At 38.8% G+C, this 11,254-nt stretch overlaps 1 protein-coding gene across 1 annotated transcript; it reads left to right on the top strand.

The window, feature by feature from the left end:
• The first annotated feature begins 297 nt into the window (after positions 1–297).
• On the top strand, positions 298–1,182 carry LOC123852016 (olfactory receptor 2W3). The gene has a single exon (XM_045886193.1). The coding sequence runs from the start codon at positions 298–300 to the stop codon at positions 1,180–1,182; it is 885 nt and encodes a 294-aa protein (XP_045742149.1).
• Positions 1,183–11,254: the final 10,072 nt, after the last annotated feature.

Genomic DNA, 11,254 nt, shown 5'->3' with positions numbered 1-11,254 from the left:
TGGAATTAGGATCTGTTCCAGCAGTAAAGGAAGAAGATTCTAAGTTTCATTTCCTGGATTCAAAATCAGCTCTGCTCCTTTCTAGAATATGATAATTTGCTTAACATACATCTGTCTCAGTTTCCTCTTCTGTAAGTCACAGATAAAAAGAATGCCAACTCCATATCCTTGTTGTTGGGGGTTAAATGACTAAATAAGTGTAAAAAGCATAAAATAATGTTTGGGTCATTGTAAGTGTTCTGTTATAATGGATGTTACTATTATTCGTATCAATATTCCTCTTCAGGTTCAGTAGAGATGGGTGGGACCAATGAGAGCACCAAGGGAAATTTCATCCTTTTGGGGTTTTCTGACCATCCCCATCTGGAAAGGATCCTTTTTGTGGTCATCTTGATTGCATATCTCCTGACCCTTGTGGGCAACACCACCATCATCCTGGTGTCCCGGCTGGACCCCCACCTCCATACTCCCATGTACTTCTTCCTCACCCACCTATCCTTCCTGGACCTCAGTTTCACCATCAGCTCCATCCCTCAGCTGCTCTATAACCTGAATGGGCGTGACAAGACCATCAGCTACACAGGCTGTGCCATCCAGCTCTTCCTCTTTCTGGGTCTGGGTTGTGTAGAATGCCTGCTCCTGGCTGTCATGGCGTACGACCGGTTTGTTGCAGTCTACAAACCCCTCCACTACCTGGTGATCATGAATCCACACTTTTGCATGGGCTTGGTGTCAGTGGCCTGGGGCTGTGGGGTAGCCAACTCCTTGGCCATGTCCCCAGTAACCCTGCACTTACCCCGCTGTGGGCACCACAGTGTGGACCACTTCCTGTGTGAAATGCCTGTCCTGATCCGGATGGCCTGTGTCAATACAGCTGCCATCGAGGGTGCTGTCTTTGTCCTGGCAGTGGGCATTGTGTTGTCACCTCTGGTGTTCATCCTGGTGTCCTACAGCTACATTGTGAGGGCCGTGTTACACATTCAGTCATCCTCAGGGAGGCACAAAGCCTTCAACACCTGTGGCTCCCATCTCACAGTGGTCTCCCTTTTCTATGGAAACATCATCTACATGTACATGCGACCTGGAAACAGCTCCTCCCAGGACCAGGGGAAGTTCCTCACCCTCTTCTACAACATTGTCACACCACTCCTGAACCCCCTGATCTACACCCTCAGAAACTAGGAGGTGAAGTGGGCCCTGAGGAGGATGCTGCTGGGTAACAGAGAGGTAGGGAAGGATTAAGAGTGAGTGGGAGATAGGCTTCTCCATCTGTTTGTCAACTCCTTCAGAGATCAGTGATGGCATCTGGAACTGTTAGATCAGACCTGCTCTTAACCTGTCCTTCCAAACTTACATAACTTTTCCTAGACTTCTACAACTGTTTCAGTTACAAATTATGTTTTAATGAGTGAACTGCACAACACATAGCATTCAAAAACCCCCAAATGATCTATAATACAGGTCTGAAGAACGAAGTACGATGAATAGTTATAAAGATTTTTCACAACTTATACCAGAGTGCCAACTAAGAAACTACTTTTCTTAATCAGAATTTTGCCTTTGTTGTTCTTTGTTTTTAATTTATTAACAACTTTCTTGGTCTTTTAGTCAGAATGATCATGAACTGATAACTTCTCTTAGCTAACATCCATCAAACATGGGCTATTTTAACACATTGGGTATTTTCTTTTTTTTTTTTTTTCAAATGCTCATCCAAAGTCTTTCATCAAGTCATGCTTTTTTCTTTCTTTCTTTTTTTTTTTTCCTACCCTTTGTCCCCAACCTTTAGCATTTCTCCCAAGTCTGGCTTAAATTGTAGGCAAAACAAGAAGTTAACCCATACAAATGACATATGGGTCATTTTAGTCTTAATGCATCATTATTTTTTAGGTATGCTTTTATTTCATTAGTGAGAAAAACCTGATGTTTATTTATCTCCTGCTGTGAGTCAGTTGCTCTTAAATCATCTAATCCTCTAGGCATTTGTCAGAAATCAGCATGATTTTCTTTGTCTTTATTTTACCTATGTGGTACTTGAGGCTTCACATTAAATCACTTGCTCATGAAGAAATGAACCAGAGATTCACTCCAAGTTTTGTCTGACTCCCAATTTCTGCTGTTTCAACTGCTCCACTAATTTTTAAAAAGCAAAAATCCTTAAGCATTTAAGTAGTGTCAAAGCCCTTTAGGTCTAAAGAGCAGGACTTACTGTCATTCCTTGCATAATACAGCACAGTGTAGGAGAGAAAAAGGTTTTCCTGGACCCTTTTCATGTCCTGACTGGGTCTGAAAATTAAAGATGTATTAATTAGAGAAAAACATACAAATTTGTTTAATATAAGTTTACATGACATTGGAGATTTCATAAGGAGATAAAAAACCCTGAAAAATTATTGTTACACTAGATTTGATGAAGAGTGGACAGTGATGGAGAAATACGATAGGACAAGTGGGGGTATAAGCAAAATTAAATAAACTGAGGTAAACCTAGCAAGGCCTGTGTCTTCAGATTCCTCTCATGGTCCCCTCCATCTTGGGAATAAAGATGTTCCTGTCCTCTAGGAATAGGGAGCAATCCCATATGAGGATCTTATGACTTGCTTCAGGGAGATCAGAAAGTCCTTCCCACACATACAATTCAAAAATTCCTTCATCTTAAAATATTCAGTACACCAAAGTGATGCATTTTGAGGTAGTGTGTACTAAACCCCATCAAGGGCTTCTTCCACTTAATGTGCAAATGAATGATCTGTGATCTTGTTAACATGCAGATTCTGATCCAGTAGGTCTTAGGAGGGGCTTGAGAGTCTGCATTTCTGCAAACCTCCCATGGGGTGCTCTTGTTCACAGCTGGTCCTCAGACCATTTTAACAACATAGCATATAGATTACACTCAGCTTTCTTTGCAAGTATTTGGAGGGCAGACACATCCTAGAATATGCTGAGATAAGATGCATAGACCAAGAGGAGATAAGGTGAGGAAGGAATGAGGAAAAAAAACCTGGTTAAGGAATGTCATCATTTTTATTCTCAGTGACTAAGCTTCATAGTCTCTCCTCTTTCACAATGGTCCTCTATCCCCATCTTCCCTTTCTAACCTCCTTATTCCTTCACCTTGCCTTACCTCGAATGGCATCAGCCCCAATGAGATCCTTTAACTGCAGACAATCCAGGGTCTCTTGAAAGAAGGCATACCATGTTTCAAGGTGACCCTGATCTGAATATTCAAAACTGTTGTTTTAAAGGGTAGTGATATCAATGGGTTGATGAGAGTTACCTGTATGACAGGGTTTCCACCAAAGAGATATAAAACTCCACAACACCTCCTTAATATACAGCCTATTGGGCAGTGCTCCCAGGGCTTCTACAAACCCATCTTCATCTTGAAAAGAACTTGCTGGATGCCCTGAGTAGACCTGAGGTACAGCCACATGGGCTCCGAAGTTGCCAGTGTTTCTATTTCTGGAAAAGTGTCACACAGAGAACAAAAGATTTGCATAACTCTAACAAATAAAAGTAGTTCTACAGGCTGTGGTGAGTAGTTTGGTTGTTTCCTCTGTTAAGAGCAAAATCCAATTGAGTGAATTTTAAAGATCTTATTGCTTTATTCAGTGATTCGTAAATTGGGCAGCATTTACTCTAACAGTTGGAAAGGAGCCCCAGAGAGCTCTACAAAATGAAAGGCTGTTATAGGCAGAAGGGAGCAGGAACAGGGAAGTCGTACTAGGCAAAGGTGAACTCATTATTGCAAGGTTGCTTTCCTTATAGGAGATGGCAGAGGTTTCTCAGGCAGACCCTCTAAAGAAGGTTGACCAGGCAATTTCTGGTTGGCCAGTGTAAGATTCCACTTCTGGGAGAACTGAAACTGTAATTAAGTCTCAGTTTGGTGATGTAGGGCTTAATATAAGTGACTCGTTATCTTGTTTTTAACACATCTGATTATCCTGTGACACAGGGTCACCCATAAAGGTAGTTGTGGAATCATGTAAAAGACGCAACTTCCTGGAGCTGAGCCAGAGCAAAGTTGATTTTACCTGAGCCTTGTGCTCCCAGAAAACAGTTACACATAAGAAATTCCTTTACCCTTTCTCCTGTGCCCCATGAGAAGACTAATTGTAAAGAATGGACCTTCTGTAAATGACTCAGATATGTCCCCTGCTCCTCTTCCTCAGACTCAGGACACCCATATTTAGCTTCTAGATAAGTCCCTGGGCCCTTTCCTTTTCTAGGTGATATTCCTTGTATTGAAATAAATTTCTAGGCCCAAGATGGAGCTGCTTTTGCCCAACGTGCCATGTCAGCAAACCCAACTTGAACATTCCTAAAAATATTTCACTTGACCAGAAACCAAGCAGCCAATCCCCAAATGCCAGGCCAACTCAGTTAAAAAGAAACAACAGGCTTCAAATGGAGTCACTTGGGTTAAGCCCATGTCATCAAACCAAGGCTTAATACTTAATCTAACTGCAGTTCATACTTACCCAGGAATGTAGTCTTTACTGGTCAGTCTGAAATTTTCTGCTCAGCACCAAGGATGTAATCTGCCACAAGACCCTTCCCATTCCCCAAAGAAAAATGAGCTAATCTGTTCTTTCCTTATCCCTTTTCCCTTCTGTCTATAAAAGCCTCCCATTTTGTAGAGCTCCTTGGAGTGCCTTTCCACTTGCTAGGTGGGATGCTGTCTGATTCATTAAGAAGACCAATTAGATATGAAAAATTTATTCCATTGAATTCAAGTTATTTAACAGATTTGGGGCAAAGATGGTGGGATCCAAAGGAAACTTCTCACACTGTTTCCATTTGTGGACAATGAGAAGCACAGCTATGGTGCCTGTGAACCATTCTGAGTTCTCTTTCTTGCCATTTCTGAGTGCTGTAGGTAAGTTCCTCTCAGTTCTGAGCTCTGTTCCTTTTGCATCAAGCTTCCCAAATTAATTGGCTTTCCAGTCAGTTCCCCATGTGTTTGAAATCACTAGTTCCACATTAGGAACTGCTGGATGTTTGGACCACAATTCCCCCATTTGACTGGAACCCCAGCTCTTGCTTCTGTCCCAGATTCCACCTTGGGAACTGCGGGCTGCAGTTCCTCATTTGTTTGGAATCAGTCATTGGTCCTTATTTATTGAGGTCTACTGGTTCAATCTCTTCCCCAGTCCCAAATTCTTTGCTGGGAATTATTGGCTGTGTACACAAGGACTTCTCTTGGTCAGGGTGCAGTAACATCACTTGGTTACTGCTGATATGTTAAGGTGCACATGTTTGTTTATGTATAGATAATGGGTAGCTAAAAGACATGGGATCTAAGAACTATGGTCCTGGATACTATTAATATCTACAAAATGAAAAATTTTAGTAAACTTGCTTTGTTCTCAAGAGGTTGGCTTGGCAACTATCAGGCTGGGGCCCTCAAAAATGGTTGGACAGAAACGTGTGTTGCATTATTTGTATCCAGATACAGCTGGACAGAAATGTGGGTTAACCTCCATTTACAACTAAGAGTCCTACTAAACTGCTGCTAGCTCTCAGGGCAATTATAATGGCCATTATGAGGAAAATTCCAATTAGATAAGATTAGTTAAGAAGTGCACTTGAAATAACGGTTCTCAAATTAAACAAAGAAAATGGGATACCTATTCTAACTGGCATGCAAATGCCTCCAAAATGCTTCAAAATTCCAAAATAGACTTCATTACAAATGAAAGATTTATTACAAAAGGCTAACAACAACAAAAAAATAAAATTTGGGGCACCTGGGTGTCTCAGTCAGTTAAGTATCTGCCTTCGGCTCAGGTCATGATCCCAGGGCCCTGGGTTCAAGAGCTCTGCATTGAGCTTCCTGCTCAGTGGGGAGTCTGCTTCTCTCTCTTCCTTGGCCCCTCCCCCCATTTGAGCTCTCTCTCTTTCACTCTCTTTCTCTCTCAAATAAATAAATGAAATCTTAAAAAAAAGAAATCTTTAAAAAATAAAGATGCAAGAGGTACCTAATAAAAAAGATTGTAAAATCGACGTAATTCCTACTGCTCCCTTATTTGAATACTCATCTTACTAATCCTCTGTATGAGTTGTCTTTTCTCTGAAGAGACTACTGGTCTATAAACAGAAGTCTACAAAGTTAATGGCCTTACAGACAACCCCATATCTACCTTTGGAGGGTGGTCTCTGTGAGCACCTTACAGATTTGATGAGACTCTGAAGGATTTTCTGGTAAACTGCTACATTATTACCTCAATCAGCTGAGGGAAACTAAAATTAAAATGAAAACTTTTCCAAATTCTGCTAAATACTGAAGCCATAATTCTCTACTAAAACTCCACTCAGAACCTACAGATGAGGTCCTTGACAAACTGACAAAAAATATCTAAGTATTCTTACAAGTCATCCCTCCCAGATCTTCCTATAGTTTTTCTGGCTAAAAATGGCAAGATATTTAAAAGAAATTTATAAGTGGCTCTTTAGTCAAATATTGGCCAAATTGGAAACTGATATTCAGAGCCTGATAGTAACATTTTTCAGGCCTCTCCCTTAGGCAGACTGAAGGTAGAGTAGTTCAATGGATGGATGTCATTTACGATGCCACGGCAGTTCAACCTTTCTTACAAATCTTTACAAAAGTAGAAATGCAGCTCTAGAGGCAGTTCAAAGTTTACCTATTTCTTTTTATCACTCCTAAAACCTCCCTTATTTATCTCAAAAGTTTTTGTAAATATTGACCTTGGGAAACCAAACTCCTATTTGAAGAACTTGCATTCCTTCTACTTGATTCCTTTAGGAATTCTTATCTAGAGCATCCCCAATTACTAAGACTAAAAAGAAAATAATAATAAAGGGGAAAAGAGGTTAAAAAAATGTTCCACAGCTTCCATAAGATTACTTGTCAGAACTCAACAAATCTTAAGTGGCTTCTCCACAAATATTAGTGATAAAAAGCTTTAGCTACAGAAACTATGAGGATTCTTCATCTGCCTGTATGTTCATGTATGTCTATCTATATGTGTGTTGTAGATGTGTGGCATTTTCTACATCTGGATGATATTGCAAAAAGTAAGTTGTAGAAAAGTGGCATCTAATTGGCTTAAAAATAAACAAGGGGTTATATGAATTAAGTATACCCCAAATTCTCAGAAATATAATAAAAACTAACCCAATGTTTTTCAGGTTCACACAATTTGGGAAAATATTCAATTAGAATTTGTTGGTTTAATTAAAATGGAAATGTCTAGAGTTATCAATATTAAATATAATGTATACATATAGCTTAGTCTATTTCTGTTTATTTGTTAAGTAAGTTTATATCATCTCTGCCAAAAAATTGTCATCAAGAAAAACAACTTACCATGATGAAATTTTCATAAGTAATCAAAACTTAACTGTTGAGAACAAGTAAATAAATGAACATGAAATAAATAAAAGTTTTTAAGTGATTTTTAAAATAGTGTCCTCAATCTTTTTGGTAACCTGAAATCTTAAAGTTTTACCAAGTTAAATTAAATGATGGATGATCATTAAATAGCTAGATCATTTCTAAAAGAATGTAAAACAATGAAGCATTAACTACTGAACCTAGCAGTATCTTCTTTTGATTTTTTATTACAAAGAAGTAAAGATTTTGGGTCTGTTAGTAAATATACTTTATGCTGTGCTGAGAAATTTTCATAAAAAGCCCATGTTTCTAGAAATTACAAAAGTATTTATGTTTGCCAATCTACAGAATGCTAATGTAAAAGACTACTCATAATTGTTCATTCCTTAGTTTCCACTAGCAATTAAAGATCTTTAAGGGTGAAAATTATAATATATGTTATTAAAACTACTAGAAATAATAAAGAAAAAAATAGAGCTGGCTAAGATTGGAATAAATTTAAGTGAATTTAGGTAAATTATTTTTAGTATCAAAAGCATGTTGGGGGGGCATGTAGGTGGCTCTGTCAGTTAACCATCCACTTTTGGCTCAGGTCATGATTCCAGGGTCCTGGGATTGATCTCCGTGTTGGGCTCCATACTCAGCAGGGAGTCTGCTTCTCTCTTTCCCTCTGCCCCTTCTCTCTGCTTGTATTCTCTCTCTCAAATAAATAAATAAATAAAATCTTTAAAAAAGAGAAAGTTGGTTTAAAATTACAGTTCAGTTTCTTTGTGTTAAAAGGACAAAGTTTTCTTAGAATTTTTTCTCTGCTTTTAATGAGGAATTTAAAGATTTTTTTTTTAATTTTTATTTATTTGAGACAGAGAGAATGAGAGAGAGAGAGAGCACATGAGAGGGGGGAGGGTCAGAGGCAGAAGCAGGCTCCCTGCCGAGCAGAGAGCCCGATGCGGGACTCGATCCAGGGACTCCAGGATCATGACCTGAGCCGAAGGCAGTCGCTTAACCAACTGAGCCACCCAGGCGCCCCTTAATGAGGAATTTAAACAAATATTTTTTTGTTTTCTTTACCTTTTAAATGATCTGCCTAGAATACACATATTTTGTGTTTAGTCAAAATAATTCCCTGCATTATTTTTATCAGGTCTCTGATTTCTTTAGAAAATTGAGTATTCTCTATTATAAAAGCTAGGTATTATTTAACAGTGACCTATGATCCTGTTTGATCAAGTGTTTTAAAACCTTTTGATATTTTGACAGACTTCCCCAAATCAAAATATGAATGGAGTCTTTTTGACCTCAAACAACTTTGAGAATTTTCAGAGGGTCCCTGAAACATTTCCAAAGACCCTCTCTTTCCTTTTTATTTATTTTTTAAAGGACATGTTAAACTAATTAGCCTCATTGATATGTTAAATTATATGGGAAGTGTTGTCAAATAAGAAATAATACTAAGTTGTTTTTATGTTGTATTTGTAGAACTATAAGAGTTCAAGAAATTGTATGAAATTCCTAAAGCTTGATATGTCCTTGTATAATGTTATCAGTCATAAGTCCAGTTACTGTATTAATATGTGGTATGTTACAGAAATAACAAAACTTCCTTGTCAATGTCACTATAATAAATTCTCACTAGATGCCTAACAATGAGCATGTTAAAAAGTTTTTCTTAGTGTTGACAGTTATTGTTTTACTCTGATACTTTGCAAAAGTGTTCCTGTGAAAGTGCTTCATCTTCAAGGACATTCAGGAAAAGGACTCTTCTCATAACGGGAAATCGGAGGGGGAGATGAACCATGAGAGACGATGAACTCTGAGAAACAAACTGAGGGTTCTAGAGGGGAGGGGGAGGGGGGATGGGTTAGCCCGGTGATGGGTATTAAAGAGGGCACATACTGCATGGAGCACCGGGTGTTCTATGAAAACAATGAATTGTGGATCACCACATCAAAAACAATGTATTGTATGGTGATTAACATAACATAATAAAATAAAATTTAAAAAAAAACTGAACTGAGTAAGAATTACCAAAACTAATAGAAATACTTGATTCAAGCAGAATAAAAATTAATCACATAGGACTGAATGAACTGAGGGAAACTTCATAATTTTTATGATTTCTTGTTTGAAACATTGTTGGTTCTTTAATGTTTTGCTTTTCCAGATTTAAGGAAACTATCATCTTAAGCTATGTATGACTTACAACAACTTGGCAAAGTATACATTTTATTTTTTTTATTTTTTATTTTTTTTTAAATATTTTATTTACTTATTTGACAGAGAGAGAGTTAGCGTGAGAAGGAACACAAGCAGGGGGAGCGGGAGAGGGAGAAGCAGGCTCCTCGCTGAGCAGGGAGCCCGATGCGGGGCTTGATCCCAGGACCCTGGGATCATGACCTGAGCCGAAGGCAGACGCTTAAGGTGACATATTACTTTTTCCCTAACTGCTCCCAATAGATTTCAGAAACTCTTTTGAGTATTCTTTTCAGGGCAATATTGTAAGCTATTTTTATAAGTGCAAGGAGAGTTTCCTCTCCTTGTAACAGGATATAATTGACAATATCAGCTATATTGTCAAGGGTTTGCTGGACTGTCATATTTAATAAAGATGTTCATAGACTCAGATATGACCAGTTTTCAGAAACTAAGGTTGACTCTAAGCCAATAAAGCGCCTTGAAAAATGTGCCTGGTAGCTTATTTACAAGTTTTTAGCAAAATAATCTTTTTTTTTAAATGATTTTATTTATTTGCCAGAGAGAGAGAGCACAGGTAGGGGGAGTGGCAGGCAGAGGGAGAAACAGGCTTCCCGCTGAGCAGGGAGGCCAATGCGGGGCTCGATCCCAGGATGCTGGGATCATGACCTAAGCTGAAGGCAGTTGCTTAACCAACTGAGCCACCCAGGAGCCCTTTTAGCAAAATAATCTTAAAAAGAGCTTCAAATGTGTCAATTGCTATTCCTGTTGCACTTATGTAAATAATTAGGCGAAGTTGGAGGCAAAAAAAAAAAAAATTGTACGTGATAATCTTTTAAAAATGTGGGGCAGGGGCGCCTGGGTGGCTCAGTTGGTTGGGCGACTGCCTTCGGCTCAGGTCATGGTCCTGGAGTCCCGGGATCGAGTCCCGCATCGGGCTCCCTGCTCGGCAGGGAGTCTGCTTCTCCCTCTGACCCTCCTCCCTCTCATGCTCTCTGTCTCTCATTTCTCTCTCTCTCAAATAAATAAATAAAATCTTTAAAAAAAAATGTGGGGCAATTGTAGAAAGAAAAAAAATATATGCTTTTAAATTATTAGATTCTAATCTTGTTATTTGTTTTCGACATTTTGTTACATACCTGTAAACTGGATTGAGTCCTAAATTCTAATTTCCTCAACTCTCCAAACTAGCATTTTCAATTTTCTCTCACTGTTCTGATTTGGAATTGCTAAGAATAAAGACTGCCCTTGAATCTCCTTGGAGGCACTATGCTAGGTCCTCCTCACTACCCTGTTGGAAACCAAACTTTAGGGGCTTGACCCCCAGATATACATCTCACAGTTGAAGAAGGCATTGCATAACATCTGGCCCTATGCTGGAGATCTCCAAATCAAACTGACTAGAAAGAGAAGTAGCTGACATCAATGTAGACTGCTTCCTTCCAAGATGCTGTATCAAAATTTCATGCTCTAAAAAACAAACAAACAAACAAACAAAACCCCACAAATTCCTATTTATATTTCTTTCCTTCACTCTGGCATTGGACTGGAAAGATAATGCCATCTTCTTCCAGGCCATTGCTAATAAGAGTAAACTTTCAGAATGTTGGATTTGTCATAAAAATCTCTGATCTATTTATGATGATAGGGACCCCCTGGGCTAGTTCCCTGCCTCTGGTTAAGAATCCCAAAATTGGGGAATCT

The sequence above is a fragment of the Mirounga angustirostris genome, unplaced genomic scaffold (assembly GCF_029215605.1).
Source record: "Mirounga angustirostris isolate CCGP_5_RB_7025 unplaced genomic scaffold, mMirAng1.0.hap1 SCAF_7, whole genome shotgun sequence".
In the NCBI taxonomy this organism is placed as follows: domain Eukaryota; kingdom Metazoa; phylum Chordata; class Mammalia; order Carnivora; family Phocidae; genus Mirounga; species Mirounga angustirostris.
Note: the sequence above shows the minus strand (reverse complement) of the source record. Positions and strands in the feature narration are given on the sequence as shown.